This window comes from Daktulosphaira vitifoliae, unplaced genomic scaffold (genome assembly GCF_025091365.1).
Source record: "Daktulosphaira vitifoliae isolate Bord-2020 unplaced genomic scaffold, ASM2509136v1 Scaffold_26, whole genome shotgun sequence".
Taxonomy (NCBI): Eukaryota; Metazoa; Arthropoda; class Insecta; order Hemiptera; family Phylloxeridae; genus Daktulosphaira; species Daktulosphaira vitifoliae.
Window position 1 is genome coordinate 51197 of NW_026099597.1, and position 16248 is coordinate 67444.

At 25.5% G+C, this 16248-nt stretch overlaps 2 protein-coding genes and 1 long non-coding RNA gene across 4 annotated transcripts in view; 2 read left to right on the forward strand and 1 right to left on the reverse strand.

The window, feature by feature from the left end:
* Window positions 1–4365, forward strand: part of LOC126908873 (uncharacterized) — a 6259-nt gene extending 1894 nt beyond the window's left edge. The window contains exon 2 of the long non-coding RNA XR_007704857.1: window positions 3542–4365. This is a non-coding gene — a long non-coding RNA (uncharacterized LOC126908873). The remainder of the gene's footprint in view (window positions 1–3541) is intronic.
* Window positions 4366–4997: 632 nt separating this feature from the next.
* LOC126908874 (uncharacterized) lies at window positions 4998–7236 on the forward strand. Its single transcript, XM_050691196.1, has 2 exons — window positions 4998–5971; window positions 6087–7236. The coding sequence occupies exons 1-2, from the start codon at window positions 5097–5099 to the stop codon at window positions 6880–6882; spliced, it is 1671 nt and encodes a 556-aa protein (XP_050547153.1). The 5' UTR covers window positions 4998–5096; the 3' UTR covers window positions 6883–7236.
* A 2960-nt stretch (window positions 7237–10196) lies between these two features.
* On the reverse strand, window positions 10197–15087 carry LOC126908871 (uncharacterized). Of its 2 annotated transcripts, XM_050691192.1 has the most exons (3): window positions 14149–15087; window positions 13828–13996; window positions 10197–11051 (listed from the first exon to the last, which is right to left on the reverse strand). In XM_050691192.1, the coding sequence occupies exons 1-3, from the start codon at window positions 15018–15020 to the stop codon at window positions 11019–11021; spliced, it is 1074 nt and encodes a 357-aa protein (XP_050547149.1). In that variant the 5' UTR covers window positions 15021–15087; the 3' UTR covers window positions 10197–11018. The 2 variants fall into 2 exon arrangements, with proteins under 2 accessions (XP_050547149.1, XP_050547148.1); XM_050691191.1 differs by lacking the exon at window positions 10197–11051 and having other exon boundaries at window positions 11373–13996.
* Window positions 15088–16248: the final 1161 nt, after the last annotated feature.

Consider the following 16248-nt stretch of genomic DNA (forward strand, 5'->3'; position numbering starts at 1 on the left):
TTTTTTTTTGTGTCTGTTACCACTTTTTCTCAGCTCTCACCGAACCGATTTCTTTCAATGATACGTCAAAAGATCACAAATCGTATCTAGTCGAAGACATTACCCTTAAAAATTGAAAAAAATTCCCTCGTTCCCCGTAAATGGGAAAAATCTCCAAAAAAATTACAAATTTAAAAATCGCTAATTTTCGATATTTTTTCAATTTTTTTTACTTAAAAATGCCATAACTTTTTCAAAAATGAACATATCAATATAATTCTTTTTTATATAGATGCATAATATCATTACCTTTCATTTGGTATATTTTTTTCATAAATTTAACCCTTAATCTGCCCACAAGGGGGGATTCAAAATGACAACTTTTTCACAAAAAATTTACTTTTTCAACTTAAATTTTGAAAGTGTTCCGGAAAGTCTGACACTTTTTTATATTTATTAAATTAAAGCTAATGTAATCTACTTTATTATGTAAAAAACAAATTTCGGACTTTATTTTGTCTTCACGATGAAAATGGCTACCGAATGCTATTATTGTGTGAAAATTCTCGATTTTATTTTTTACATTTTTAACTTTATAATGCTATAACTTATTGAAAAGTGTATTGATCAATATAATTTTTTTATGGGAAATTCTATTTTTTAATAATCCCTTTTTCATTTGACATACTTATTCATATACATCTTTATCAGGATATTAATAAGGAACTAGCAGTTTATGAAGCTTTTGGAATAATCCACCAATTTTTTAAAATTAAACACTATCTAAAGATTTGCATCGAAGCGTTTTTTTTTTATAGTGATTTTAATCACTGTCAGATATCATTATACTTGATCCATCTATACCACGTCACCACTGTGCCGTGACCCCCCTGTGCTGGGTTTTTTTTTGACTATTATAATACAACTAAATTTTCTTAATACTTAGAATTTATATTTAAAGTGAAACCTTACTCCATAAACTTTAATTTTATATTGTTCTTACAAAAAAGATAAAATAGTTATTTTATTTAAACATATGTGTTCATTAAAATTCTTTTCGAAAAATTTTTCATTGTTTAGTTAGTATATTTTAACACGTATCCATTATGATCGGCGGTGGTAAAACAAGAATGCACACGATGAATTAGTTTAACAATAGAATGTGAATAAAAGATGTGATGTAGTCGACACTGTCTTTTTTTTTTTAAAAAAATAAAGCATTTTGATTTTTAATTCAATTTTCCTATGGTATCAAATGTTAGTCCATATTATGTAAAAGACGGAAGTAAACACTGTCTTATTACGTTATTTTCTGGTAACATTACGCGATTTCTTTTCCATTGATAATAATCACGTTTAAAGCGCATTTTATAAAAATGATTATCTCTAGTCTTAATTAAAGAAGTTAGAAACATTATCGTATGTCAACTATGAGTATTCCATGGTTAGCCACGTTAAAACTGATAACAATTATTAATATTCCTTGTTAGGAGATTTGATAATAAATTCACTTATTCACTATTATTGGCGTTTAAATTTATGATATATGGACTTACTTAATTAAAAACTCAACATGTTTCTATAATTTTTTTTAGTAATCTTAATTATACTACTACTTATTTTTTAATGTCAATTACAAATGTTAATAATTTTCATAGAATAGAAATCGCGTACTGTTACTAGTTAATAACTATACTAGTATATAGTTCTATATTGTAAAAATTGATTAAAAAAAAAAGAATGTATAAAATGTTATGTAGATAATAAGTTAGATGAGTTGTCAGTTAGATCTATTCTACCATGTATATACAGATTGATTCATTAAGGAAAAGCCACTCATTTTCTCGATAACTATTGAAAAATTTTAATTTTTGGTAAGGAAAATATTGTTTAATTAAAAATACTCTACAATAATATGTAGTAAAATCATAATTTTTTTCATCCCTTCAAGATTAAAAAAATATTAAATTGAATTGTCTTAAATAGGAATCTATTTTGAATTTGTTATTATGATTTACAATAAAAATACAAACAACTTTGCTCTTATAATTTCTTTTCCGATCAACCGTTCGTCTGTTACAGCTTGTTAAAGTTAAATGATTTTGGACTAAATTTCTATTATTTTACTGTTTTGAATACAGAAGTCACTATTTTTAATATAAACTAGTTTTTATTGATCAAGATATGACATGTAAGATAGCAATAATAATTTACGACACACTAATTGAGAGATAATAATAATAGATTCAAATCGGGCCTTAACTATATTATTAATAGCACAGTCTATTGGTTTGTAAAATAATCTGCAATACTGAAGAATCAATTACTTAAAGAGGTTGGGTTGGGTTTTTATTTTTATTTTTATTTATATTTATATTCTTTTATTTACCCGTGACTTATCAAGATGAATTTTTCTGGTTTTTTGCGACGAGTATCACAATAATAATAATCGTAAACTTCAGATATTGAGTTGGCTTTTTCTTCATATTCAGAAAATTGTCTGTCTCTCGTGTCTTGAAGAAATAGATCCAGAGAACTATAAATCTGCACAACGGATGATAATTCAACTTGAGATTCTTGAAACTTCTTATTAGCAGCATTAAAACAAACTAAAATTACATTCCAAACAATGACCGTGTCGTTGGTTTTTCATCTCTGCTTTCGGCAACAAATTCCAGTGCAATAATTATTGCAAACCACTTTTTTTTTAACGCGTACCATGTATCATGTCGAGCAGACAAACGAATTTGAGAAAAGATTCTTAACTCTTAAATTTGTAAAGTGCACTAAGATCTCCCAACGATGTGTAGATATAGTAAAAAAATTGTATAGTTCTTGCAAAGTCGAAAAGAAGTCGACTGCTTCTGTTACCGATTCAATTTCTCATCATTCTATTAAAAATAACGAATGGTTGACACAGGGAACACAATCTGCTAAAGAATTAATTGGTTTGGTTCGTATCTGGTATATATACCTGACACATTGCTTGCATTATCATAAGATTGACCACGACAGTGCATTATGTCCAAACCATTTCTTTCTAGAGATTTTAACAAATCATTCTCAATATCTTTAGCTTTATGGCTGATATTTGTTAGAAATTCTAGAAACTTTTCAATAATTTTACCATCATCATGTACATATCTTATAATTATAATAAGCTGATCAACATGTAGCAATATCAGGCGTATAATCTACAATTATACCAAAATATTTACCAAATTGTACTTCACTAGAAATTTTTGGTAAAGTTTTATTCTGAATGAACAGTATATTTCTTTAATAGATTGTTTTGGACAAATACGACATATTTCCAACACCAGGGTGCGCATATAATTAGAAATGTTCAGATAAAATTGTATTAAATTTAAACTATGTACAAATGTGTCAATTTTTCCAAAACATATTCAATAATTAAGTTGAAAAATTTTTTTATTCGAAAAAAACTTTTAAACCCTTGTGAGAATCTTAAGAGTCAATTTTTTTAAACATTATTCCAAATTAAAGGTATATATTTAAGGAATTTATAAAAAAAATTATTTTTATTTGTTTTTTTTTTTAGAAAATTATGGCTAATTTCATCAATAAATCATGAAAATTTTCGAAGTTTGTCGATTTTAAAAGTAATAAGTTTATAAATACTTTGCCCTTTTATGGAAAACGAGAGGACTTTATTCAATTTTCGAGATCAACAAAAATTATATTCAATATATATATATATATTTACAAAATTTTATTTCACAATTAATACAAAATGAGATATAATTCACGGTATAAATTATTAATCTCACTAATGGAATAGAAAGGAAATAACATTACTCAATAAAGACTATAATTGAGCTATTAAAAAAATACCATCTTACCCACAGATTAAGAAGTTAATAAATGAATCAAATTATAATATCATCCACAGAAAATTTTTTATAAAAACTAATCTGAACCAATGTTTGAAATTAATTGTCTCAACATTTTCGACTTTAAAATTTTAGCATTTAAAACATTTTGTTACCCTTCAAATTATTCCGCCACAGGCCCGGGCCTCATAAGCCTAGGCGTAAATCTATCAGTGAATATCATAGGCGAATATTTGAGTCCAAATAGTAGTATATGAAATTAAAACAAGCCTCTTCTCGTTCTAAATACCGCAAAAAAACAACATTTTGATTTAATTAGCATTGTCAATAACCCGAATATAAGTGGAGAGTCATTTTTCTATAACCTTGACAGGACTAAACGTCGTAAACACGATACAATTAAACAACAGCGTTGTATGTAAACACAAGGTGGCATCGAGCCGTTTATTGGTGAAAAATTTAGCACAAAAAATATGCGTACTTAATCACTAAGAGAGTGGATGTGAATCCAATAGTTTACAAGCCAAGAAAACAAATATGTAACACTATATAGAAAGATCAACGATGTCGCTAACAGGAACGAGCTGTGTATCGGGCGGTGTCACGAAAATTACTTAACGTATATTTGCGGCGGGTCATAGTTGGACGTATGGCACTTGCTGGACTTTGCACTGTGGTGTATCGCAAGCGGTGATAGTCAGTCAAAGATACCATATACACATAGTAGGGCAACGGCTGATAGAGGTGTCACCAGTCGCGGGGCTCCGTGTATTGAGAACCGTGACAACCTTGTGTCATAAATTATATGACTATTGATTCTTATACTTTTTATGTTCGACCATTTTTCAAATTTTTATTTTACTGACTATCTCTAAACCTTCGAAAAATATGAAGGAAAATAATCAAATAACATAATTTATTAAAACAAAACTGACTACTTTATTTTTTTGTTTTTAATGAATACAGTTATTAGGATTTTTAAACCATTTGGGTAACAATGAATATTTGATACAATATGAACTTCAAATTATGTACATACCTACGTCATTAAAATAACTAAAATAGTTTTACTATTATTAAATCAATTTTACACAGAAATATCAAACTTAACATATTATAAGGCGCAGAATAGTTGTTATGAAATAGATACAAGTCGTTCTTTTTCTATTTCAATAAAATACAAGCAATATTAGAAAAGAGTTTAAAATTATTTTACATAAAAGTATAGCATAAAATAAATTTCATTTTATAAAATAAAAAAACATGTCGAAGAAAATTATTTTTTATGAGTTTTTCTTATTTTGGCAATTAAGTCAAGTTTTAGGTGTTTATTATGATACTCAATGTGAAGATTTTAAAAAATACGTTATTAACTCATTAAACCACATTCGTATTCAAAATGGATGGGACTCAATTCAACAATCAGAAATTAAACTTGAGTACTTAACAATTAATACCGAAACCGTAACAAGTCAAATTATCGATGAAAGTAACTTTATACAAAAACTCTACTATTTAACTTACCTATTAAATTGTGAATTTACCAATACAATGCAAACTTTCAATGTAATGTTAGGCCTTGTTTTAAATAAGTGTGAAGTTAAATATTTAATAAATAAACAATATGATCAATTGGGATATTGCACAAGGCTAATTATTTACATTTTTAATTTTTCAATAAATATGTTTAATGAAATGTTGAAAGTATTAAAATATCTTGACAAAGTCGACCTACGAATTATAGACTCGGCTATGGTTACTATTAAAACTGTAGATAGTGAAATAAATTATTTTCACACATATGCAATTGAGTTAAGCAATATTTCATTATTTGAACTACCTAGTACTTTTAATTGGGTCAATACTTTTGAAAACATAAAACATTTTAATAAAAAAGCGGAATTAATAATATCAAATCTCTACAAAAATAGAAAAGTGTGTGGGACAGAACACGAAAGTTCCATTTTAGACAAATTATTGATGAAATACAATATCGATCAAATGGAAAAACTGGTGGAGGACTCCAACGAATTTATCAATGATATTTTTAAAGATCTTGAATTATATTTTACCGGAATAATAGAAAATTGTTATTCAAAACTAGGCTTTGAACATCTAGAAAGTACAAATACGTTCGTGTAAGATTCATAGTTTAATTGATTAAATTTAAGAATTTTATTCGTTATTTAAATTATGATATTTTTATGATATTAATTTGTAGCATCCATTTATATTTTTTTTTGTTCCATGCAGGTATATTCATTCCAAAAGAAGGATATACGGCTATAATGAAGGCATTGTATTGTGTAATCATTTTATTTCTCAAACTGGTTGGATGTCATGGAAACATATATCTGTTAAAACTGAATTTACAAATGGAAAATCACTTTATTTCAAAGACATTATATCTACAGTTGATAAGGAAAATTATTATTTTGTGCGGACATATCTTTCACTTATTTTAAGATGTCGCTATATTGAAATATTTCATAATTTTAATATAATGTTGGGACATATAGTTAATGTTTGTAAATATGAAAATAAAATTAATTGTGCAGTTAAGCTTTATGAAACACTTATGACATCCGATGGCATGTTTAAAAAAATGTTAGTTGCGCTTATTACTTTGAAACACTACACAAAAGATAAAAAATGTCGACATCGAGAATTATTATTAGAGAAAATGATAGAATTTTTTATTGATTATTTGAATGATGTTAGGAAAAAGTATGTTTCATTGTTGTTATTTACTAAAGATAGACTTTATGAAGCTTCAATGTTTCTTGAAGAGGTATCTCACATTCAATCTTTAGATTTACAGATAAAATTAAAGCATGTTATCAAGTTCAACTTGAAATATTGTAACATTAATAAATGTGATTCAGACATAGATTTGACAACATTTGAATGTTCAATTAAAAACAATACCTTAACAGAATATAGTACTACTTATCAAACTATGTGTAATTACTTGGAATCATTTGTTCTAAAGGTCGTGAAAAATGATTATGAGTATTTAGGTTTCAATAATTTGCTTTTTAAAAATTGATTTTTTATTCGATACTTATTAAAAATATTTTTATTATGTTATATAAGTTATTATAAAATAATTTTAAGACCAGATAAAGTTGACTCTGTTTTTTAGTATATTTGTATATTGTGTGAATACTATACTTTGGTTGAGCTGAATTTGGAGCATATAATCGACATACTTTATTGGTAATGCTATGCTTGATGGCAGGCGGATACCGAAAGATGTTTTAGACATGATAATTCTTTTAATTAAGTTTTTGCTCTCTCTTTTCACTTTGGTCCCTTTATTTGTAGAGAAAGTATTGTTTTAGATGGTTTTTTTTCGTTTTAAAATGTTTTTTAATAAAAACCTATTAATTTGACATAACTACTGTAAGAAAATTTATTACTATGTTCTCACCATTTATATTATACACGTTTTAGTTCCATTTACTTAATTCGTAATACATATTAATTATCATAGAGGGAGATACTGGTTTGAAAATTCCACTCGTTTGTAGCCCGAAGCTACTGACGGCGAACTAACAAAGGGCAGTTGTGCACGATTGCCTGTGTTTGCTTTAGGTAATTAAAACTCAATTAAGGATATAGGGACGATATTTGGGCAGACGTCGGGTAGCTTCCAATTTTTGGTTTTGAACAAGATCCTCAAGAGCCCCTAACACTACAAAGTATTTTTCTTGCGTCTTCCATTATCAATGAATTCTTGTATTTTTGTATTTCTTTCCCTTAAAAAATCATCTGACCCTAATTTATAAAGAACAGGTAACGTACTCTCATAATTTCATATCAGGTATATCTTAGTAAAAAAGTCTGTCACATTTTTGTCATCATTTTGTGGTGTACATATATTGTCATCAACTCGACGAACATCAGTTACAGCTTTAATTAGTTAGGATACAACTATCCACCCCTAGCACAGTGAGCTGTGGAGAAGTATACTTGTAACAAAAACGTTAGGTACTATGAATTTTTTAACTATAGAGCGCAATGCATACAATTATCCAATATATGCTTCTCCGATCAATTATTAAGTATACAAAATAAATTATTCACTAATCCGAAACAATTCTGGAAATATGTGAAAAACTACAAAAATATAAATTTACTTTCTGTAAATTTAGAATATGAAAATGCCCACCCAGCTGACTTAAATATTATAACGGAGATATTTGGTAAATATTTTTCTTCTAGTATTCATCTAATACAGCGGCTCAGTCCAGAATTTTTGAATTGGACAATATTAATATTCTCTTGACAACTGCTATTTTCAAAGCATTGGAGGGTATCGCTCAATTAAGTCTAAGTACTAGTGTTATTCCAGATAAAATTCCTGAAATTGTGCTTAATAAATTTAAATATGCCTTAATTATACACTATCTATTTTCATTATCTCTTTTCTTTGATATTTTTCATAATTTATAGAAATATAATTATAAATACCCTGTCTTTAAATTTGACCAAAGACAAAATGTGTTATTATTTCCGACCTATTTCTAAATTATTAAAACGCAAACTTTATATTGTTTTTAAACTAATTTTAAACGATAATCAGCATAGTTTTCGTTTAGTGAAATTTAGAATTACTAATTTACTGGTATATTATACAGACCTAGTATTTAAGGGCACCACGTTACCACTTAAATTTGAGATACTCTTTGAAGAACTTATAATATATGTGGTTATTGTCTACTCTCGTTACATATTAGATGTGCGGTTAGCCGTCATCCTCCCAGGTGACCCCTTTTAAGCTTCAAAGATAGAGATTTAAACAGGCTTCAGGTAAGATGGCATTTTAGTGTTGTGCACAACTAGCCATCCTACGGTATAGCTGCCTCTTACAAAACAAATTTAAAAAACAGAAATTTTAAAATGTCTATATTTACTAATTTTAAAAATCGTAATTTTTTAGAGGAATTTCCTCATTGGTAGAGTCCGAGAGAAATTTTTTCAATGTCTTCAACTAGATATGATTTGTGATCTTTTGACGTATCGTTGAGAAAAATGTATACAGTATAGACTGAGAAAAAGTAGTAACAGATAAAAAAATAAATAAATAAACGCATCATAGCAAAATTAATAGTTTCTCAGCTTTGCGTCGAAGCTAAAAACAAAATTCCCAATATAATTTAATTTATATATCCCCTCTATCTATATAAGACTCGGAATTTCAATTACTTTTTTTTTTTTTTTATGTTTTACTTTAGCTAAAACAGGAATTAGTTAAATAATAGAGTAAATAAACGATGGTTGGGATGTAGTCGATACTGTCTTTTATTTTAACAAAGGGGGCAGTAGCCTATTTATTTGACGTATTATTAATTAAAATAAGTCCAGCGTTAATTTAGAAAAGGTAGTAACAAACAAAAAAATTTGTCCGACGACTTATTTTCTATGCTAAAAACAAGTGTCCCGGTTAAATTTTTATTTAAATTTCCCCCCCCTCCAAGTAAGACTTAAATTTTTGAACTACTACTTTATTTGTGAAATTTTTTTCTAATTATTACAATAAAAGAAAATTTTATTTATTTATTAAAACAATTATTAGGATTTTTAAACCATTTGTGTAACAATGAATTTTAGATACATATGAACTTTAAATTATGTACATACTACGTCATTAAGATAACTAAAATTATTTTGCTATTATAAAATCAACTTTACACAGAAATATAAACTAAACATATCACAAATTGCAGTATAGTTGTTATAAAATAACATGTATATGTTATACATATATGATATATGTCGTTCTTTTTCTATTTCATTAAAATATAAACAATATTAAAAAATTATTTAAAATTATTTTACTTAAAAATACATCATATAATAAATTTTGTTTCATAAAATTAAAAAAACATGTCGGGGAAATTATTTTTTATGACTATTTTTTATGACTATTTATTTGACGTATTATTAATCAAAATAAGTCCAGCATTAATTTAGAAAAGATAGTAATAAACAAAAAAATTTGTCCCGACGACTTATTTTCTATGTGAAATAAGTGGTGTTAAAATTTACGATTTCATATTTTATTTTTTCAACTTTAAATTACTATAACTATTTGAAAAATATATGGATCAATACAATTATTTTTTCATAAATATTTTATGTTTACTTCTTTCATTTGATATACATTTTTGGAAAATCTGACTTTTGACCTCACCACAGGGAAGATTCAAAATAACAATTTTTACTCGCAAGTTAATCTTTTTCAACTCAATTTTTAAAAATATTCCGGAAATATTGATTCTTTTATTTAATCTTAAATTAAAGCTTTTGTAATATAGTATACTATGAAAAAACTAATTTCGAGACATATGCGAGACAAATTTGAGTATAATACTCAAAAATATGTTATTTTTGTGTTTAAATTCTTGGTATTGTATTATAATATAACTTATATGAAGGTACACTGAATTTCATGAATATTACATAAATTTAATTGACATAGAATATTCAATTGAACTTATTTCAATATTTTTTTCCTTGTTAGTTAAAAAAAGTAATTTTAACATTTAAATCAGCTTAAATTGTCAATTTTATCAAACGATGAATGCGACAAATGTTTGCCCATTCAGTAAACATTACCTGTAGCAAATTTTGCAATTTTTCCTTAATTCTTTTTGAGTTAGAATTTTATTTTTGGGCAACCCACCAATTTCTTAAAATTAAACACTATCTACCGATTTGTATTGAATAGTTTCTTATGATAGTGATTTTAATCATTGTCAGATAGCATATATACTTGTCCCAACTATGCCACCCTCACGCTGTGCTGTGACCCCACTATGCTACTTTATTTTTTTGAGATTATTATTAATTAGAAACACATGAAAAAATAAATTTAAAAAAAAATGTTTTATCTAGTTTTTATTAATTTTTGTTATATTAAAAATAATCCGTGCAAAATTTCAGGTCAAAATGTTATTATTCACTTTTTGATCCTTTAAAGTTGATTTTTATAAAAATTTACAATTTAAAAACACAATTTGAATTCAAATTGCAAGTTTAGAATTTATATCATTAAATAGAAATTTTATGTGGAATAAAATATACTATTTTTTAGATTGAAAATTTTGATAAAAACATTTTATTGTAATAAATCATTAAAATTGAAGTCTTTCTATGGATTTCTCGGTGTTTGAATAATTATTCATATTGATATACTGCACATAATACATTCTGCAATAATTTTTTTTTAATTATAATATATTTATTAATTATTCATACGTAGCATTTTAAACGTAAATATTTGTTGTATTAATTAGAATGATTTTGTTATTATTAAATCAATATTCGAAATATTCATTGCATATTTGAAATATTCGCAAAAATATATTTAAAAAGAATTATATTTTGGTCTCTGATGGAATTTCCTCGTAGAACAATAAATTTATTTATAAGTAACAAACAATTTTTTTTTTTTTTTGAAAAGTATTGCATCAAGCACTTCATTTTATATACATGTTTGCCATAGAAGTAATATCTACTTCATAATTTTTTATAATTTCTCTATAAAAATTACAATACTAAATTATTGAATATAAATTTAATACTATATTTAATTACTATAATTATTATTCAATTATATATACTTTTAATTCAATGAACCACTAACGAAAAAACACCAAAACAAGTTTGAAGCTTTCTTGGAATGAGTAGTTATAATGGAAAATTAGTAAAAGATTTCTCAAAAATTTCATTTTCATTATTTACTTAAACAAAACATGATACATCCAAAAAGTTTTAATTTAATTCTGAACATGATCTAGCATTTCAAAAATTAAAAACCATCTTAACATCCAAACCTGTAATTGCTCACATTTCTGATGACAAAGAGACATATCTTACTGCCGATGCTAGTATTATGGACTTAGGTGACGTTCTTGAACAACCCGATGATAATAACATACTAAGACTAATAAGTTACATTACTATGAAACTTAAACGCTGATAAAACATAAAGGAGCACAACTCTTGTATTTTTTGGCCTTGTTTTTGGGTATAACATATTTTAAAGAATATCAAAGAACATTCAGAAAACATCTGTATTCAATATTATAAAAATTTAATAATTACATCTACATAAATAGCTTTTATAGTTCATTAAAATTTTGATTATGACGTTATTATGCTAGTACACTGTTAATTCAGAAAGTCATAGAACATCACGCAATCTAATCATGCATTTTTTTTAAGTGTGTTAAGATGTATAGTAAAATAAATAAATTAAATACTTAATATACTTTAAATGTAGAAATTTTTGTATCAACATTGAAGTTTGTAGGCATTTCATGGAGTACGTAAAAGGATAATTTATTTTTGTGTAAGGCCATTATTTTTTTATTCATCTTATCCATAAAAACACTGATTTGATGATGTATTCTTATTATGTAAATGTATTATTTATTGCGTTTATTAAATTGTGTCACTACAATAATGTACCCCAAGTTTGATGCTAGTCGATCGTACCTAAGATATTTTATATATATAAAAAAAATCCTGCACAGTGGGGATGTGGCATACTTGGGTTAAGTATAATGATATCTGTCAGTGATTTAAATTACTATCATAAAAAAACGCTTCGATGCAAATCATTAGGTAATGTTTGATTTTAAAAAATTGTTGGATTATTCCAAAAGCTACATGATCTTCTATTTCCTTATTTATATCCTGATCAAAATAAAGTATGTCGAATGAATAGGGATATAAATATGGTTTTTCATAAAAAAATTGTGTTGATCCATACATTTTTCAAACCCAACCCAACCAACAAGTTATAGCATTATGGAGTTAAAAATGTTTAATACAAAATAAAGTCCGAAATTTTTTTTCCCATACTAAATTATATTACATAAGCTTTTATTTAAGGTATATATAAAAGTGCCAGTATAAATCAAATGATAGGTAAAAACATCATGCAACTATAAAAAAAAATTATTGATTTGTTCAGTTTTGAAAAGTTTTGGCTGATTTAAATAAAAAAATTGAAAACATTTTAAAAATTAGCGATTTTTAAATTTGTAATTTTTTTGGAGATTTCCGCCATTTACGGGGAACAAGGGAAATTTATTTCAATTTTTGGGGTATTGTCTTCGACTAGATACAATATATGATCATTTGACGTATCTTTGAAAGAAATCAGTTCGGTAAGAGCAGATAAAGTGGTAACTAACACAAAAAAAAAAAATTTAAAAAAAACACATCATAGTAAATTTAATGCCTTTTTAGTTTCGCATCGAATCTATTATGGAAAGAAAAGATGATAAACTTTTTGTCGTCTTACAATAACATAATTATAGTATTTTATTAAGTCTCGAATAAAAAATCAAATATTATAAGGCAAATTATTGAAACCTAAATACTCATAATCATTCATCACAACGTCTTGAACATAAGAGTCCAAATATTCACACATAGTTTGATAAGTAGTACTATATTCTGTTAATGTATTGTTTTTAATCAATTGTTCAAATTTTGTAATTAAGGATATGTCTGATTCACATTTAATAATTTTGCAATATCTACTGTTAAATCGAATCACGTTTTTTAATTTCGTCTGTAAATCTGAAGATTGAACGTGAGCTACGCCTTTAAGAAACGTTTCAGCTTCATAAAATCCATTCTTAATAAATAAAAATGGGGAAAAATACTTCTTTCTAATATCATTCAGATAATCAATAAAAAATTCTACCACTTTCTCTAGTAATAATTCTTGACGTCGACTTTTATTATCTTTTCTGTAATGTCTCAAAGTATTCAGAGCAACTAACATTTTTTTAAACATATCATCGGATGTCATAAGTGTTTCATAAAACTTAACTGCACAATTCATTTTATTTTCATATTTACAAACATAAACTATATGTCCCAACATTATAGAAAAATTGCGAACTATTTCAATATAGCGACATCTTAAAATAAGTGCAAGACATGACCGCACGTAATAATAATTTACCTTATCAACGGTACATATAATATCTTTAAAATATAGTGATTTTCCATTTGTAAATTCAGTTTCAACAGCTATATGTTTCAATGATTGCCAACCAATGTAAGTAAGAAAATGATTACACAATACAATACCTTCATTATGGCAATATTTCTTACTTTTGAAAAATATATATCTGTATAGAAAAAACAAAGTCATGCGTGATTGTTCCAAATTATTAATATAAAAATTTTATCTTTTAAATAAGTAAATAAATAACTAAAATTATGCTTAACAAAATAAAATTCTTAAACTTAAGCAATTAAACGTACTCAAAATAATTCTTACTTGAACTTATTTGTTCTTTCAAGATGTTCAAAGCCTAGTTTTGAATAACAATTTTTAGTTATTCCGGTAAAGTATAATTCAAGATCTTTATAGATGTCATTAATATATTCATTGGAGATCTCTACCAATTTTTCAATTTGATCAGTATTATAATTCATCAAAAACTTGGTTAAAATTGAACTTTCGTGTTTAGTCCCACAAACTTTTCTATTTTTGTAAAGATTTGATATCATTAATTCCGCTTTTTTATTAAAATGTTTTATGCTTTCAAAAGCATTGACCCATCTAACAGTACTAGATAAATTATATAATGAGTATTTGCATAACTTAAAAGCATTTGTGTAAAAATAATTTATTTCATTATCTACAGTTTTAATGTTAAAGATAGGCGAGTCTACAATACGTAGGTCGATTTTGTCGAGATATTTTGCTGTTTTTAACATTTTTTTAAACATAGTTATTGAACAATTAAAAATATTAGTAATTAGCCTTATGCAATATTCTAATTGATTATTTTGATTTATAGAATCAGTCATTTCACACTTATATAAAGCAAGTCTTAACATTACATTGAAAGTGTTCATTGTATTGGTAAACTCACAGTTTAATAGATGAGTTATATAGTAGAGTTTTTGTATAAAGTTATTTTCATCAACAATTTCACTTGTGACGCTTTTGGTATTAATTAATAAGTTGTCAAGTATAATTTCTGTTTGTTGAATAAAGTCCCATCCATTTTGAACACAAATGTGATTTAATGAGTTAATCATGTATTTTTTAAAATCTTCACTTTGATTATCACAATATACATCTAAAACTTGACTTAATTGCCAAAATAAGAAAAATTCATAAAAAATAATTTTCTTCGACATGTTTTTTTATTTTATAAAACGAAATTTATTATATGATATATTTTTATGCAAAATAATTTTAAACTCTATTCTAATATTGCTTGTATTTTATTGAAATAGAAAAAGAACGATATATATCTATTTTATAACAACTATTATATGATTTGTAATATGTTTATTTTATATTTCTGTGTAAAGTTTATATGAATTATACTATAACCTAAATTGAGTTATTTTAAATATATTAATATTTAATATAATATTAAAAATTATATCTTTGAAAAAATTATTGGATAATAAAAGCGATGTGTCATTGTGTTAATCATAAAAAATAATTTAATTTTTAAACTAGGATTTCAATTGATGTAATTTATTTTTTAATTTTCAGACAATAACTTTAAATTTAACCAAGTGTATAATTTATCATTATAATAGTTCTTAATTTTTATTTTAAATGGAACAGCAGTATAAGTTGACACTTGCAACTAGATGAATTTATTAGATTTAAAAATATATATTAGTTTTTGCGAAATTTTTTTGAATATATTAACAAAACAATGATAAAAATCTTGAAAATAATTTAAATTAATACAAACGATTTTTTTAAAATGCACATTTAAATTATAAGCGTTTCAAATAATACTTACATTAATCAAATTTAATTGACATATTACATAAATTGTACGTTTTAATATTATTCATAGATTATCGCAAATAAATTACTTTTATTGATTCTCAAATAAGATAAAGTATTGTAGAAAAATACCAATTGTTGTGAATTTTTTATTAAATATTTTTGAATATATTAACAAAATAATTACAAATTTTGTTGGGAAAAAAAATTTGAAAATCCGATCACGCTAAGCAATTTCCCCAGAAAAGCGATTTTTCCTTGTTCTACTATATCATAAGAGAGTAGAGGAAAAATAAAAAATTTTAATACACATTATATGATTTGGTCGGGATATATTATATCCATACCATATATTATGGTGAGTGTGGGTTAATTATATTAAAATTCAGTAGATGTATTATAAAAATTATCGAAACTTGAGTCATTGTCCGTCCGCTGCGACGTATTCGCTGGACCATTCGACCCCCTGAAATATGTTGTGCGCTCAAATAATATAAAGTGCAATTTATACGTATTTATACAAGTAATGAATTAAGCGTTTATCCTCATTCTACAAATAAACGTAGTTAGAAACACTAATGAACCCATGTTCTCACCTGATATTTTACTTTAACA